Here is a 17,199-nt window from a genome sequence, read left to right on the forward strand (position 1 = left end):
ATTTTAGTTTTTTGTGTGTGTGGATATTTAGATTAAATTACATTTATGTATAATTTTATCCCGTGTTAGATTTTTTTTTAAAAAAAAATCAATATGGTGATCAAAATATGATTCAAATTTTACCTAGATGGATTAGTTAAAATGACGATGAAATCAGAGTGTTACCCTGAATAAACGCAGTACTCATCGAACTATGCTGGTCAAGTAAAAATCTCTGAACAAATTTTGTTAGACAACTCATTAAAAAAATGTTGAAAATAAATTAAACTCTCAATCATTATTCAAATATTCACTTGCTTATTAATTTGTGACTACCTCGATGAACGATTCTGATTTTGATAATACAGCAGGCTGAAAAGATTACAGATTTTGAAATGGGCCATCAAAATTTTTCTTCTAAGTTCGGTAAAAAAATCAAGCGATGGTGTAGACAGATCAGCACATCACAATTATGACAAAAATTTGTGTGGGACGGTCTTATGAGTCGTATTTATAGGACATATATTTTATTTGGGTCATCCAAGTATTACATTTTATGCTAAGAGCATTACTTTTTATTGTGAATATCGATAAGATTGACCCGTCTCACAAATAACGATTCGTGAGACCGTCTCACAAGAGACCTACTCCACGATTAATTGATACTCCATAATGTATATTGTGTGTGTGTGTGTATTATGCAATTATTATGGCGAAAAAAAGGTAAATTCCAAATTCAAGATGCTAATCACCATATTTGTAGAATTCAATACCGATTCCATATATACCCGATCTCCGTAACACCCCACGCTCCTTCACTAGTATACTCGCGACATGTGCTTGCCACGTGGCGAAACATTCTCCTAGGAAAGACGTGGCACCCCATCTTCCGCGATTGGTGTCAATTTCTCCTCTCGCGATTGGTGTCCAATTTAAGGAGAAAATGTTTATATAATTAAATTTGGTCTACGGAGATTAATGAGGGGCAGAACAGGGGAACAGAAAATTTAAAAAGTGCGTAATTTTGCATGAAGAACTCTAATACTGAGACAGAGACCATCCGCCGCTTGGCGAATTAGCGTGTTCGGTGCTCTAACCATCTCTCGCCAATTGTGTTCGTCACTTTTCCGAGAGAGAGAAAAAATAACGCCTGAAATTGCACAATAACACGCATATACGTACAAATCGGGTTTTGTACGTATATGTAGCTCAAACGTCACAGGAGGAGGAAGAATTAAAGAGAGGATCATCATTGAATAGGCTGAGGATTGTATAATTAGACAGAGAGAATTAATGGGCTGGCTGCATGAAAAGTGATTCGGGAAATCAAGAAAATTGAATCGTGTGGGTTTATGAATTATGGAGATTTGATTTGGTTTCTAAGGAGGGTTTCTTGGTGGGTTTTTGTGGATTCATAATGGACGGAGGGTGTAAGAGGAGAGTGTGTTCATGGTGGAAAACATCGTCGTCTTCGACGAGGCTTCTGTGTTTTTTGCTTCCGTTAATGGTGGTTTTCGGGGTGGTGGGTTTGATGGGTTCGCAGTCTTCCAGCTACAATCATCCTTGGGTGCGGAGTTCTCTTTTTCCTGTTTATAGTAATCATGGAGCGGGGAGTGTTAAGCAGAGTACTCCGCCGCCGGGAGACGGCGGCGTGGCTTTTGAGTTCTGGAGGACGGTGGCGGGTGGGGGAGATAAAGAGAAGGCACTTTCGGCGGACTACAATCTCAACCGCTCCGCGGCACCGCCGCTTGCCGTTGTAGCTACAAGGATGCCACATGTGAGAACTTTTTTTACTATTATTTTAAAGAGAATTTAATTTTAGTATAAAGTTCAATCATAATATAATATAATTTTCAACATGTATAACTATCTTAAAAATTAAATCCTTGATTCCAAAATAATATTGTCCGTAATTTAAATTTAATAATCATTTTTTCCTCAGGATCAGGATGAGTTTTGGTCCAAATCTGTGGAATTTAGTATAAAAAAATTATGAAAATCAATTTATTATGTACATACTTATTTAATATTTGATTTGATTAATATTTAATTTTGCGAATAAAAAATTTGAAAAAAGAAGCCTATTTCCCTCTACTGATCTTATTTTTATTTTAATTTTTTTAGAAAGTTTCTCCATACTCTAATTATCTGACAAATAACATGATTCTGGAAAAACTCCATGTGATGATGTTAAACACATATGGTAGCTTACCTCAACTTCAGACGCTGTTATTTTCTGGTCCCTAAATATAGTATTAATTGCTTCCTTTGAATTGTTGGTAATTATTTTCCACACCTTTATTCCGTTTGTTCAATTATGACATTTCTTGCACTTGTAAGAAAAGAATCTATTATATTTTTTAAGGAATTTTTGTAAAGGATACAAAAAATTTAAATTCGACTTAAAATCTTGATATTAATAAGTGATTTTTGATCTTGTATATATTCTTGTGTGAACAGGTAGAGGAGGTGGTAGAGAGTTCTATAATCTCTAAAAATAGATCTTATGGTATTCCTTCATCAAATGAGACTCTTATCCTTTCATCGAATCCCAGAATAGAAAGAAAGTTCAGCAGTTTAGAAACTCTTGAAGCCCGACTCCAACGATCTCGAGCATCAATTCGAGAGGCGAATAATGGGAATGGAACATATGACACAGACTATATCCCAAACGGTCCAATCTATTGGAATCCCTTGGCTTTTCATCGGTAAGTTGCGATTGTTAGTTATGTTACATGGTGTTACCAAACCCCCTCCGCAATCGAATTGAAATTAAGGCATAGCAAATTATTATATGTAACTTGGTAAATATATGCATGAAAGAATTAATACTTAATTCAATGGGTTCAACAATATGACTGATGATCTCAGAATCGACCTTAAATACTACCGTCGAGGAGTTGATGAAACTTTATTACTTTGAGTAACGAGGTTCAGTGTTTTCGAGTTCCTCTCGAGCATGGCGTCGTGTGTGATATTTTGATCTTCTCTTACTTATTCGTTGTGCATACAGCGAGGTTCGACTAATCATGTTAATCGATTACAAAAAAAAATTCTTCATCCACATGTAACCTTCATTTGGCACATTAGGAGTTATTTGGAGATGGAAAAGCAGTTCAAAGTGTATGTCTATGGAGAAGGAGAGCAACCTATTTTCCACAATGGTCCTTGTGGTAGCATTTATTCCATGGAGGGAAACTTCATATATAAGATGGAAACTACAAAATTTCGGACAAGGGAACCAGAAAATGCGCATGTTTTCTTCCTCCCGTTCAGCGTGGCATCAATAGTCCACTTCATATATAATAAATCTCCAAAAGATCATTGGTTGCCAATGAAACAGACCGTGAAAGACTATGTCTATCTTGTCTCTAAGAAATATCCATATTGGAATCGAAGCCTTGGAGCCGATCATTTCATGCTGGCTTGCCACGATTGGGTAAATACATCTTCATTCTTATCTATTGTCCGGTTTTCTGCGTTTTCGCTTTCTTGCAATATCCATTTCCCTTGCTGTATCAAGTTCTTGACATTGTTATTTTTGTTGAAAGTATCAAACTATTGTTTAGGTCTCTGCCTATGGGTTCGAGAAGGTTTTTTGTTTATTGGTATGTTTTCATCGTAGGGGCCCGAGCTTTCTAAATCGGTTCCCTGGCTATTTAACAACTCAATTAGAGCATTATGCAATGCAAACATGTCAGAAGGATTTCAACCCTCGAAAGACGTCTCCATACCAGAGATAAATCTACCCGGTCGTCATACCAATGGCTTGATCGGTGGTCCATCCCCCTCGAAACGACCGATCCTCGTTTTCTTTGCCGGTGGACTTCATGGTCCCATTAGGCCGATTCTTCTCCAACATTGGGAAAACAAAGATCAAGACGTGCAAGTTCACAAGTACCTCCCGAAGGATGTCTCTTACTTAGCCATGATGAGGAAAAGCAGGTACTGCATTTGCCCGAGCGGGTATGAAGTCGCGAGCCCAAGAATGGTCGAAGCCCTTTACACCGGTTGCGTACCCGTGCTCATCAAGGATAATTACGTTCCCCCTTTTAGCGATGTCTTGAACTGGAAGTCGTTTTCCGTTGAAATTTCGGTTACAGAGATCCCTAATCTTAAACAAATTTTGACTGGGATCTCTACGAGACAATACATCAGACTGCAGAGACGGGGTGTGCTGGCAAGACGACATTTTGAGGTGAATTTGCATCCGAAGAGGTACGATGTGTTCCATATGACACTTCATTCGATTTGGCTAAGAAGGCTTAATATTAGGCTTCATGGGATCGAGGATTCATGACAACGTTGTTTTACTTGCCAGTCCAAGAATCACAGCAGGCAGTGTAAAAAAAATATGTTTCTCTGTTAAATATTTGTATAAATTTTTGATGGATTGATACATCAAAATATGTGTAATATTGTGTATGGCGTTCGAAAAAAAAAATCAATAACTCAAATGTTGTGGGGTATGTTCCACTTTCTAAGTCTTAAATAATTTTTTAGAAAACTAATATTATATTATTAGTAAAAATAATAATAATATTTGGATTTCGTAATGTTACCGATTTTGAGTTTGATGATAAAAAAATATATTATGGTATTTCAACTTGTATATATTTTAATTGTTTTTTTAAAATGTTTAATCGATTTTACGATGAATTATTTTAAGTGTTTAATGTTTGATTTCAAAACAAAATGGGCTTAATTTTTTAAGTATTCAATGTTTCAAAAATCAGATTATGATAACTCGATGTTTGTCCCTCAATCGATAAGAATCAATTATGTCCCAATCAATTCACCAATATAAGCAATTATTTCTCTGAGAAATAATTGTATTATTAAAATTATTTGATCAGTAGTATAATTTATAAACTACAAATTCTCGTATGAGCTTCTTTTATTTGCGAAAAGAAAAAGTGTGAAATTTATCATCTTTTATTATGTATAAGATCTTTCCAATTAAACATTTATTAATATGAATTTCGTATTTCTATTCATTTTAAAATGAGATAAATAAGCAAAATACTACTCAATTATATTAATTTAATGATTTAACAATCAAAATCTTTCAAAAAGATATTTATATCATAATTAAAAATTTCCCTCATTTTAAATTTAGGTATATATACGATATTTGGTTTACTTTTAAAAATTATTTCCATTTTTGTATGATAAATTTGAATACACGTGGATTAACTCGGCACTAGAGGCGCAGTGTCAGAGGATGAAGTCCACGGACGTATCATCGGTGCTCGAAACTTCTATATTTCATCCCGCTCATCCTAGTGTCGCAACATAGTCACGCCACATGGCACGGCGATGGAGTCCAACTATGCATGCAGTATTTCTACCTGTCAGTCTCTAAAAAAATCTTAATTTTTCAGGAATTTTTATTGAAATTGGTTGGCCAGCATATATTCCTCCCGCTTGTTCGTGAAACCATTGAACTACGGAAGATTTTTGCGAGTATACAGCAATATTCGATCGTTACATCTGTTTCAAGTGTTTATTTATTTGACGGCTGATAGAATGGCATCGAGGCAAGGAGCCAGAGACGAGAGAGCTGAAGAAGCTGCGAAAACAGCGGCGGAGGAGTTGAGTGAAGCGAACAGGGGAAGCAGGAGAGAAACAGAAGCTAAAATGGTTGAAGAGCCGGGGCACATTGATCAAACAGGTGGGAAGCGAGAAGAGAGGTCCCCCGGGATTATCGGGAGCATGATCGGTACAGTACAGGAAACAGTAGGATACGCGAAGGAAGCAGTGCTGGGTAAGTCTCAAGAAGGTGTCGAAAGCACCCGTGAAAGTGCGGCGGTGGCGGAAGAGAGGGGCAAGGAGACAAAGGATTCCGCCTCCCAGAAGGCGGAGGTTTATAAGAATCATACGGCGGAGAAAGCCAAAGATATTAAGGATTACGCATCCCAAAAACCTGATGAGGTGGCGGAGAAGGCTAAAGAAACCAGGGATTCTGCTGCAGAGAAGGCCCAACAAACGAAAGATACTGTGGCTAGGAAAATCGGCGAGTGTAAAGATTACACGGTTGAGAAAACGGAGGTTGCGGCTGATAGTGCCAGAGAGACCAGGGACTCGTCAGCTGAAAAAGCCAAGGGGACTAGGGACTCGACTATGCAACAGGCGGGGGAGTACAAAGATTATGTTATTGAAAAAGCGCAACAAGCGAAGGATACAATGATGCAGAAAGTCGGTGAAGCCAAGGTTGCAACTATAGACAAGGCCGGTGAGTACAAGGACTACACTACTGAAAAGGCCAAAGAAGGGAAGGATACAACGGTGGGAAAGATCACCGAATTGAAGGACTCAGCTGCGAATGCTACTTGGCGAGCTAGGGAGTACTTGATAGGGAAGAAAGAGGAGACGAAGCAAGCGGCGGAAGAAACTGAAGGAGCTGCTAAACAGACGGGGGTGGACACTACCGAAGCAGCCAAGGTTAGCAGATTATGAGTCCAGTCTAGCTTGCAGAATACTGATGGTTGTAATTCTTTGTACTATTTGTTCTATTTTTCTTGAATAATGAAAAGGAGCATCTGTAATTTTCTTAATACAAATTAAGAAGAAAAAAATTTGGTTTTATCCTGAATTTTGATTCCCAGTTCAATATTTTACCACATTATTATGGATTAGTTTCTCAAGCTGTCGCGATGTAGGAGTCATACGATCAAGGTACGCGGGAACCATCGTTATGCGGCCGGAACGGAACGGGAACCGTGACCGTTGTTCCAAAGTTTCAGGACAAATCGGTTATTGTTTTATAACATTGTTCTTCGACGTTTTATCGGCGATTTAACGGCGACGTAGAACGGAACGACCGAGCAGAATGGTTTGGTGTTTAAAAAATATGGATATGAGATAAATGGTTAATTACGGTAAGGTATGGTAATGGTTATTGTTTATGGTTATTGTTTATGGTTATGTTTATTGGAATGTAATATAATGGTTATGTTATTGATATTATATTTCGTAGTCGTTGAAGATTATGGAAATGAATGTGTAGATTAGAAAGTTGATCTTGAGTCAAATAGGAAATGGAAGTGCAGAAATGGTATGAAAAATGTGGCGTTGCGGTTTTTAGTATAATGTCTTGTATATTGATCCAATTGTTGTGAGGTCACTCCTATCAGATAGATAAGATATAAGACTATAACTTTCATGTTTTGATAGATCATTTGATTTTTCAATATCTGGTACACATGGAATTAGACATCGTGGATTTGATTATGTGTCGTCTTAATATATTGGTGATAGATACAATGAATCTTTATCATCATATGGCGGGGTGTTGGACGTCATGGTCCCTAGTATCGATCTTTAAGTACAACTGATAGTTCTACTGTGTATCTTGGATTCGGATATTATAATCGTCGTGACGAAACATTATTACAAAATCAGTCCTCCCATTCTAATGATCTTTCGTCATTTCAATCTAATCAATATCTCTATGGACAATCACGTCAATATCCAAACGTTCGAAATCAATTTAATCTATGAGATAGTGATGAAAAATATAACAATGATTCGCTCCTCCCGTCACTCTTCATGGTATTAGATGTAATAATTTTTAGTGTGTATTTCTTCTTGTGCTATTATTGTAAAATAGTTTTGTATTGATATATTAATTTGTAATAATTTCATATATTTTATTTTTTAGTATGATGTATTTTATATTTAAATTTTTTTTCAATTTTTTTATACAATTGTTCAGTAATATAACATTGAAACTGAAACGATAGTTGCTGTTTCAAGTACCGCAACCGTTCCGACGAATGATGCATACGATGAAACAAAGGAAGAAGCAAGAAGAAAAATGGAGGAGATGCGAATCGAACGTGAACCTGAGAAAGAAGCGGACCAAATGGCGGGTCAGACGTTCACAACGTGGGTCCGGTAAGTACGGAAGGTGTCGCACACATACGACTGAATCGTTCGGGGAAACGCCACGTGTCTTAATAATATATATATATACATATATATATGTATGTATATATTATGTATGTATATATTTTATTAATGTTAATAATTTATGTAGGTCGGGGGATGTAAACTTTCGTATGTGCGCAATATTAAACGAAGATGAAAAGCTGAATCATGTGCTCTTTTCTTTCTAATATTGTTTAATAATTCCATTACTTCCATGTTACAAATGGCAGGACACAAACATGTACTAATAGTTATTTTCTCTCACGTTCTACTTTCTCTTGCCTAGCTCCTGTTCCATTGGTTGATTTCTCTCTTCCCTTCCACAAAAAATTCCAAACCTCTTTCGCCTCGTTCGTTGTTGTTGATTGTCGAAAAGTTAAAATAAATATATGGTTGGAAATCATTCGACGTAAGCTTTCTATTGGTATCAATATTGCACCTGAAATCGCTACTTGAGCTAGTCACCATCTACCCCTGTTTCGCGTTGGAGCTCCAACGTTATTCCTCCCTTGTTACCGTGGGATTTTCTCGTCGGAAACATTAAGTTGATGTTGTGAACTTGGGCAGAAACTTTGAGCCAATTTTTTTTGAATTTTTGTGCAATTCTTGTCTTCTGTTGCCATCCACCGCCTGTCACTACGGAGATTGTCTTGGCTTTGAGTTTCACAAGTGTAAAAACTCAATTTACAGTCGTCCTTATTGTCCAAGGCAGCGGGCTACCTCGGTGAAGAGTTTCACTCATTCGAGTTTGATTAAATTTTAGCTCAAATGTTGCACCAATATTGATTAATTAATGTTGTAGGTTCTGATCGATTTGACGGTTTAACCCATGAGCCTATAATTTTTATCCTTGAATAATAATATAATAATTTGATGGTTTAATGATATATCGAGGATTATGAAATTTTTAATACAAATAATCTTGTGTATGATATTTTTTGTTATATGTTAATAGTATGATATTATATGATGACTTATATATTACTCATGGATAATTGATGTGTAAAATAAAATATTTTTTTTTATCTACGAATATTTTTATTTTACTTCGATATATTAATATCACTTAATATACCATATTGAACATGTATGTTATTAAGATCCGGTTATATTTCTTTTGAGATCCGTTATATATGATATCATATTGTGTCATGAAGATGTTTGACTATCTTGATTCGATCCGACTTAGGTAGTTGTTGGTTACAATGTTGGGCCATATCAGAGGCACTGTCTGCCGAGTTCGGACCACCTTGAGCATATTATACATGACTGTTGATATCAATCATTCTACTCTTTATATCATGATATCTTGCACATATTTATGCATTGCATTCATGTATGACATCATTGTATTTCTATGTTATATATCGTAATTTCTTTTCTTGATATCTCGTACTTGGGTTTTTGACCCCAAAAAGGGATTGTCGTGTCTTTTGTGTATGGACATGACATATGGTACATGTGGTTCCATCTCAGGTACTTGAGAGGAAGCATCAGAAAACACCAAAGCTCATTAAGAGTAGGCTCGGCTGTATTATTGAGTAGTGTTGTCATCTCTCAAATATAATATGTATATATTTGGAAGATTGTATCATATTATTATCAAACCTTGTTTGCTATATGATATTTTTGTCTGGTATATATCATTATCGTGTCTAGCCGAAACTTGTTAATGTTAGTTTTGTTTGTTGATGACATGTGTTGTTTATTTTGAGTATTTGATTTTCTGATATCTCTTATTTACAGAAAGATTATATTAATATTTTTATAGAATCAGATGCAGATTTTTAACTCATTTTTTTTATTGTTTATTGATTAATTAGGTCTGAATTCTAATCGATTATTATCAAGATAACGGGCCTCACAAAAAGTTTCGATTAATCCAGTGTTTTCGCATTATAAGTTGAGTGGTGTATAATTTTATCTTTGGGTGCATGCACCTGCATGTAATGAAATAATTTCAGAAGTCTCGTAAATTTGGAGGGATAACCAAGCAAATTTGATTGCTTAGATGAATTTTAAATACGCCTTTTATTAACTTATGTAAATGCAAATATAATTATTATGTTGAATTTAAAATGCATTCAAGACGTGTATCATTTAAAATATACTCTTTAAATTTATCTCAAATCAAATCATTCCATCCAAACATGATATAAGGTTGCATCTCGGTCGATAGATTTCAAATCCATAAATTTCAGATATATTTTTCTTGTCTCAGATAAATTCATTTTAATTTTGTGTAATTAATGTGTGAATAATAAAGTATAGTTATAAATTTTGATATATTGTTTTACTATTAATACTAAAATTATAACTGAAATTCAAATCTATATATCAAATCCATCTTGGATGGAAAGATTTAAGTGAATTCGATTTCCTATATATCAAATCCATTTTTATCAATTTGACAAAGAATTGATGATCTTTGTTTTTTTCTTCAGTTTCAAATCTACCCACCAATTTAATCGTTTGAAATTTATCCATATCCTCTCCTAAATTCATTCTTCCAGCCAATAATTTTACTTTTTTTAAAAAAAAATTATTAGATTCATAAAAGAGGGGGCCATTTTGAGAAAGATACGACGGTCCATATCATTTTGCCATTCTTTTTTTTTTTTTTTAATTATTGATTTATAAGAAATGACATAACTTCAAAACATTGGGATTACGACGGTCGATATCATTAATCCATATATCTCATATTTTAATAATCTTAATTACTAATCATTTACTTATCATATCATATGTACCAAACATAGTCCAACTTGATAATATTACAAATTATATATAGTTTAATATTTTTAAATCCATTACATAATTTAAGCGAATTTAATTACTTTAAGACAAAAACTTGTGTGAGACGGTATCACAGATTGCATTTGTGAGACGGATTTCTTATTTGGGTCATCAATGAAAAAATATTACTTTTTATGCTAATAGTATTACTTTTTATCGTGAATATGAGTAGAATTGACCCGTCTCACAGATTAAGGTCCGTGAGACGGTCTCGCATGAGACTCATTCTTCCTTTAATTAGAAATTCTAATTTTTTTATATATAAAAAAAATCCATGGATCTTTTGACTCAAATTAAAAATTACTATTTAAAAATAACTATTGTTGTATGTATTTGATTGACTAAGATATTTGTAACATATGTAGGTTTCTTATAGTGCAATCATTATCGTCCTGCTGTCTTTGTTTGCTTCTCTCTCTCGCGCTCGTGATTTGTCCCTGTACGGCTGAACCTTTTAACTTTTTCCAAACCCTAATCTTTTCAAACGCACCCATTTTTAAGGCAAATCGATTTGATTATATTAAAAATATTATTATTTTATTATAATTATAAATTAAATTAATATGTCTAATAAATTGTAATAATATCATATTTACCTTTTTAAATTTGAGATAATGATTTTAGCCGAATTTTATTTTTTATAAATAAATCTCTCAAATACATTTGAGTGTATTCAAATATATGTGTGACCAATGATCTTGGTCAAATTTCATTTGGAAAATTGAGTTAATAAACCTAATCGCACCTCATTTTTTAACGATATTTTAAAGAAAGTTTTTTTTTTTCAAAATAACATATGAATTATTAAATTTTTTACATTAATTCGCAAGTTTTTACTTGAAATAAATGTCATTTAATATAGTGGTCTTTAGTAAGTGACGTTTAATGTTAATTTAAAAATTTAAGGTTACGCTTATTCGAGAAATGTTTATTATATTATGTCGATGACTGATAACTCGTTTGACACCGATTTTTCGAGTTTGTGAGAAGTTTTTGAGTTCGATATTTAAATATAATTTATATTTTACCTTGACTAAAAAAAATTTAATTACTCGTAACGATATTTTTTACTATTAAATAGTTATTATTATTTTTTCAATTTACAAGTTTTAACAATTTTTTTTCTTTTATCGTTTTTAATAAAATAAAAGCAAACAAATAAATACATAAAAGATAATATGATAATTACGTATTCATGATTTAATTGATTTGTGATATATAATTCATATATTGAATTATAAGCAAAACATTTTATGGATTTGATTACATCCAACCTACCAAACACAATCCAAAAATATATATTGTAATTAGGTCATAATTATTATTATTTTACGATTAAATCTTTATATAATTAAATTTGTTCTATTCGAAAAATATGTTTTTTAAAAAAATCATGACCAATCATATAATGCCACGTTCACGACTGATAACCTCAAGCCTGGCCTTTTCTGTCCCATTGGGAGACTACGACCACCTTTCTGTGACCTGTAACATCTACATGACAGGTGCCGTTACCCACGTCACATGTGTCGGGGATTCTTTTCTTTTTGATAATATTTATCGTTTGAATCGCAGTGTTTAAGCGTAGTGTAAATTGCTACGCTGTCTTGTTTGATTTCCGGGTGAGGGTGAGGTGAGGGAGGGTGAGGGTGAGGGTGAGGGTGAAAGGGCATGGCCGCGAAAGGGTTGGCTGTGTACTTGTTGACAGGCTTTTCTTTGGCTGTTATCTCTGTACATTTCGTCGGCAATTACTCCAATGGCGGAGATAATGAATACCCATTTCTTCTTCCTGCTTCTAATCCGAATGTTTTGTCCAGAAAAGATGAATCTGTAGATAAAGTGTGGCCGGTGAGTATATGGATTCTCGTTTTGTATTTTGCATGCTTGCGCGCGCGGATGAGTTTGTGTTGATTTTTTTGTTGTCGTTGAAAACGAGATTTTGTTGTTCTATGGCTAAAGATGGGATTTTTTCGGAAACTGGATTTGTTGGTTTGCGGCAGGAATTGAAGTTTAGTTGGGAAATTGTGCTGGCTACGGTGATAGGCTTCTTGGGCTCTGCGTGTGGAACAGTGGGCGGTGTTGGAGGCGGTGGCATTTTTGTCCCTATGCTTACTTTGATTGTTGGCTTTGATACCAAGTCTGCTGCTGCTATCTCCAAGTGTAAGAACGTTATTAAACAGTTGTTCTTGAACATTTCTACTTGTTGATTCAAGATTTTGAATGGATAAATGTTATTACAATATAAGATTTGTGTTTTTTTTTCTTTTTTTCGAAAGTGTATGGCCAAGAATTTGTACCTAAAGATGGTCGGTTTTGAACTGATCTGTGGTGCAGGCATGATAATGGGGGCGTCAGCATCTTCAGTTTGGTACAATTTAAGGGTCCCTCATCCGTGCAGGGAAGTGCCAATAATTGACTATGATTTGGCCCTCTTATTCCAGCCCATGCTTATGCTTGGAATCACAATTGGGGTATCTCTGAGTGTTTTTTTCCCCTATTGGCTCATCACTGTGTTGATCATAATCTTGTTCTTGGGTATGTAGTGGCAAGCATTCCTTTGCATCATTCTTTTAGATTTCATCCTATATAGTGATCAAGAATGCAGATTAGTGATTGATTTATTTGTTTTGAGTGGGAGATTCATTACTCTGTACTCGTCCTATGCAATAGATCTTAGATTCGTTATATTTTTTATGTGTTATTTACAGGGACTTCTTCTAAGTCCTTTCTCAGAGCAATTGAGATGTGGAAGGATGAAACCACTCTTAAGGTTGGTTGCTCTAATGCTCTTACGAATGGTGTCTGTAGACCTATGTTGTAATCAATTTGATTGATTTTAATATGTTCCAAAACATTCTAATTGCAGAAAGCCATGACGGATAAACAAACTTTTGTGAATTCTCGTGGCGAGTGTAAGTAGCTAATCATATGTAAGAATATGTTCTGTTATAAATTTCCAGAATAGAGCTGATCTTTTCATTCCCTGTTTCGCCTCTTTGATCAGTGCTAATCGACACTCATGAACCATTGATTCCTAGAGAGGAAAAAACAGCTGTGGTAAGTAAACTTCATTTCAATATCTCTCGTCTATTTCAGCAGTAGCTATCCAAGACATTGAGGTTGATTTGTTACTTGCTATGTTTCAGCAAACTATGAGGGATAACCTTAATTTCAAAAGAATTTTCGTGCTACTTCTTGTGTGGATTTGCTTCTTGTTTCTTCAAGTGATCAAGGCAAGCAAACATATATACATACACACACACACACACACACACGCACACACGCACACAATATACACACACACACACACACACACACACACACACACATGCTATCTAGAATCTTCCTTTCTGTATGTGTAGCAACTTAGTTTTTAGTGATATATGTTGATATGATTTATTGGCTAACAGAACAATACAAAAGCTTGCAGTACAATGTATTGGGTGCTCAACTTGTTACAGGTACATCAAGATTTGTTGGGGTAAATTTAATCCATTTACGTGTTTGAGTCATCTGTCTCAAGAGTTAGTTCTCTATTTTGTCTTCAGTTTCCTGTTTCTCTTGCTGTATTCGGATATGAATGTTCTAAACTGTACAAGGAGAGCAAGAAAAGGAGAATAGCTGGAAATTTGGAACTTATATGTGAGGCCGCGATAGACTGGACAGCTACAAATCTTGCATTTTGTGCACTTTGTGGCATATTAGGTGGTACAGTTGGCGGCTTATTAGGATCTGGTGGTGGTTTCATTCTTGGTCCTCTTCTGCTAGAGATTGGAGTAATCCCACAGGTATGGCTGTTTTCAGGGCTATCGAGCAAGTTTATTTGGGAAGTAATAATTATCTCTCACTATCCTATGACACTGCTACATTTCACAATGATCGTCATTTGGGCTGCTATGGTGGAAAATATTTGAGTAGTGTCTCTTCTATCAGATATAGTTTTTGAATATGTGATCCCAACTCTTATGCTGCGACTACCTTGCTTGAATCCAAGCTTTCGATTCTAGCCAATGGCTTTCTTGGACCCCTCGTCAGTATAAATTCTTTGGCAATGTCTCAACTTGTAAGAGTGAATCGTCTTTAGTTCAGATGTTCAAATAGTCCATCGGAACTGGTAAAAGATCATACTTTTTTGTCATTTCAGGTGGCTAGCGCGACAGCAACATTTGTGATGACATTTTCATCATCTTTATCTGTTGTGGAGTTCTATCTCCTCAGAAGGTTTCCCATTCCATATGGTATGAATATGATTTTTAATTTTGGATTATCACAATTATTCTGTATTTATCAGAAAACTCGAAGAATCATATATTTGATTTTAAAACCAAGAATGTTTTGTTGTGCAGGTTTATACCTAATGTCCGTGTCAATCTTGGCTGGCTTCTGGGGTCAATTTTTCATAAGAAAGATGACTACAATTTTAGGGAGAGCTTCAATCATTGTATTCATTCTTGCCAGTGTCATTTTTGCCAGTGCTCTCACAATGGGTAACCACAAGACTCGTTGTCATCTCGTTATCTTAATGAAAAAACAAAATTTATTAACATACAGAAATGTATAATTGAAGGATAAGACATCCTCCATGTCAAAATCTCATCCTGCCGTCATTTAATCTCAAAGAAATTTTCTTGACAAAAATGTTTGTTTTTCTCGATCTTTTCTCATTTCTTGCAGGTATCGTTGGTATAGATAAAAGCATCAAGATGATACACAACCATGAATTCATGGGGTTCTTGGATTTCTGCAGCAGCCAGTGATTTCATCTGGGAAAAGTACATAATCGAAGATTGCCAATCATATTAAGATCAAGAAAGCTTGTGTTTGTGAAGTAAACATATTACTAGGGGTGTTGGCCAATGCCTAATTGACCAAATCCCTCTGTATATTCCCTTGTGTGCCTAAAATGGTTTGGATATGGTGAGTGTTAGCTAGCGATAACACCGCGCGACATTACCATTTTTTATTCAGTAAAAAGATTATGTGAGTTGTCGCGTTGAATCCATTTGTTGGTGAATATCTTAGAAAAGAGTCTGTAATTGTTATTTGGTGTAACCAGCGCTGACACCAAGTATATCAATTACAGTAGGTTGTTCTCAAGCTTTATTTTTCTTTTCTTGCTTTATATCAATTTAGCAATGATTTAGGTAGTTACAAATTTTTACACGAGAAGTCGAAGTAATTTTTATTAACGATTTAAATAGCTGAATATAGTCGGCAATTTACACCCTCATGAAATCTAAGTATCATTTATCAAACATGAGGTTGGGGCAAATTTGGGGGAAAAAAAAAGGTGTGATATTTCCATTCGTTCGTATAAGACCTTGGTATTAAAAGTTACCGTTTTCGAGTGTTGGGAATGCAATCAAAATTTTGTATTGGAAGGTCGTGAGAAAGATTGGGGTTAATATGAGTTAGAAGAGAATTGGATAAAGACGAAAAGCAAATTAATGGAAGTTTAGGTTCAAAGTGGAGAACATCATAATATTGTGGAGATATATGACTTCCATGAGACAACAAATGGTATCAGAATCATGTGGATGAAATCATCATATGCTTAAACGAAAGGGGTGAGAACTCCCAAGTAATTCGTTCTCCAGGTGGGTGATGATCCCGGTGTTATATGTAAGGTGTGTGCTCCAACGCAATGAAGAAGAGTGACAATGACCTCGATTGAAGGACAGAGAGATTTGAGAGGAGGTCTGGACCATGAAAATAATTGTGGAACTTCATTTGAGAGGAATGCATTCTCACATTAGATTATCAAGATAAAAATCATGTGTTAACATAAGTTGGAAGATATATCTATTGGTACTGAGACTTTTTGGTTAAGACCAAAAGCAAATCCATGATATTTAGACTCAAAATGGACAGTATCATATTATCTTAGAGATATGTAATTTCAGTGACACGACAATAAGTAAAAAGAAAACTTAGCTTTCTCAATAGCACATCTGCCATTATTCGAAGCAAAAACTATTGCTTCTCAATAGCATGCTTCTAATAATACCTCCAACCACCTTTGAATTCAGTCAAGTGAGAGGATTAAAATCCATGTGACCAATTTGACAGTCATGAAATCAGATTTGGATCCTCCACAATGCTCTGAGATCCCCTTGATCAAACGATATTCCTGTGCACAATCAGATCCAAATAGCATGAAATACTATTATTACATAACATATAATAGCTTCCAGTAGGAAGTTCCATGTCATTCAAAAATTAATCAAAAACTTGTGTGAGACAGTCTCACAAGTTATATTTTGTGAGACAGATCTCTTATTTGGTCATCTATGAAAAAATATTACCTTTTATGCTAAATTGTGAATATCAGTAGGGTTGACCCGTCTCATATGTAAAAATTTGTGAGACCGTCTCAAAAGAGACTTACTCTAATAATTAAGCTGTGACTAAAATTAATTAGAGATTTAGATGTCATTATCTTAACTTTTGATGTCATTATCTTAAACGTCAATTGTATACTCACATCAT

General features: G+C 34.8%; 3 protein-coding genes across 3 annotated transcripts; all 3 read left to right on the plus strand.

Moving 5' to 3' along the window:
* Window positions 1-1,025: 1,025 nt before the first annotated feature.
* Window positions 1,026-4,431, plus strand: LOC140842598 (probable glycosyltransferase At5g03795). Its single transcript, XM_073210607.1, has 4 exons — window positions 1,026-1,756; window positions 2,440-2,687; window positions 3,070-3,418; window positions 3,605-4,431. Exons 1-4 carry the CDS (start codon window positions 1,397-1,399, stop codon window positions 4,277-4,279), a joined length of 1,632 nt encoding a protein of 543 aa, XP_073066708.1. The 5' UTR covers window positions 1,026-1,396; the 3' UTR covers window positions 4,280-4,431.
* A 754-nt stretch (window positions 4,432-5,185) lies between these two features.
* LOC140803681 (uncharacterized) lies at window positions 5,186-6,542 on the plus strand. The gene has a single exon (XM_073159578.1). The coding sequence runs from the start codon at window positions 5,509-5,511 to the stop codon at window positions 6,436-6,438; it is 930 nt and encodes a 309-aa protein (XP_073015679.1). The 5' UTR covers window positions 5,186-5,508; the 3' UTR covers window positions 6,439-6,542.
* A 5,713-nt stretch (window positions 6,543-12,255) lies between these two features.
* On the plus strand, window positions 12,256-15,817 carry LOC140842599 (sulfite exporter TauE/SafE family protein 4-like). Its single transcript, XM_073210608.1, has 12 exons — window positions 12,256-12,558; window positions 12,711-12,870; window positions 13,045-13,245; window positions 13,419-13,480; window positions 13,577-13,622; window positions 13,715-13,767; window positions 13,857-13,943; window positions 14,121-14,171; window positions 14,259-14,498; window positions 14,855-14,948; window positions 15,057-15,197; window positions 15,385-15,817. Exons 1-12 carry the CDS (start codon window positions 12,382-12,384, stop codon window positions 15,465-15,467), a joined length of 1,395 nt encoding a protein of 464 aa, XP_073066709.1. The 5' UTR covers window positions 12,256-12,381; the 3' UTR covers window positions 15,468-15,817.
* Window positions 15,818-17,199: the final 1,382 nt, after the last annotated feature.

Source organism: Primulina eburnea, chromosome 10 (genome assembly GCF_022965805.1).
Source record: "Primulina eburnea isolate SZY01 chromosome 10, ASM2296580v1, whole genome shotgun sequence".
NCBI classification, from domain to species: Eukaryota; Viridiplantae; Streptophyta; class Magnoliopsida; order Lamiales; family Gesneriaceae; genus Primulina; species Primulina eburnea.

Coding starts and splice junctions, on each gene's coding strand:
- LOC140842598 (XM_073210607.1), top strand. CDS start 1,397: ATGGACGGAGGGTGTAAGAGGAGAGTGTGTTCATGGTGGAAAACATCG. Junction 1,757..2,439: donor TAGCTACAAGGATGCCACAT/GTGAGAACTTTT, acceptor TTGTGTGAACAG/GTAGAGGAGGTGGTAGAGAG. Junction 3,419..3,604: donor TGCTGGCTTGCCACGATTGG/GTAAATACATCT, acceptor TTTTCATCGTAG/GGGCCCGAGCTTTCTAAATC.
- LOC140803681 (XM_073159578.1), top strand. CDS start 5,509: ATGGCATCGAGGCAAGGAGCCAGAGACGAGAGAGCTGAAGAAGCTGCG.
- LOC140842599 (XM_073210608.1), top strand. CDS start 12,382: ATGGCCGCGAAAGGGTTGGCTGTGTACTTGTTGACAGGCTTTTCTTTG. Junction 13,623..13,714: donor TGTGAATTCTCGTGGCGAGT/GTAAGTAGCTAA, acceptor CTCTTTGATCAG/TGCTAATCGACACTCATGAA. Junction 14,499..14,854: donor AGATTGGAGTAATCCCACAG/GTATGGCTGTTT, acceptor TTGTCATTTCAG/GTGGCTAGCGCGACAGCAAC.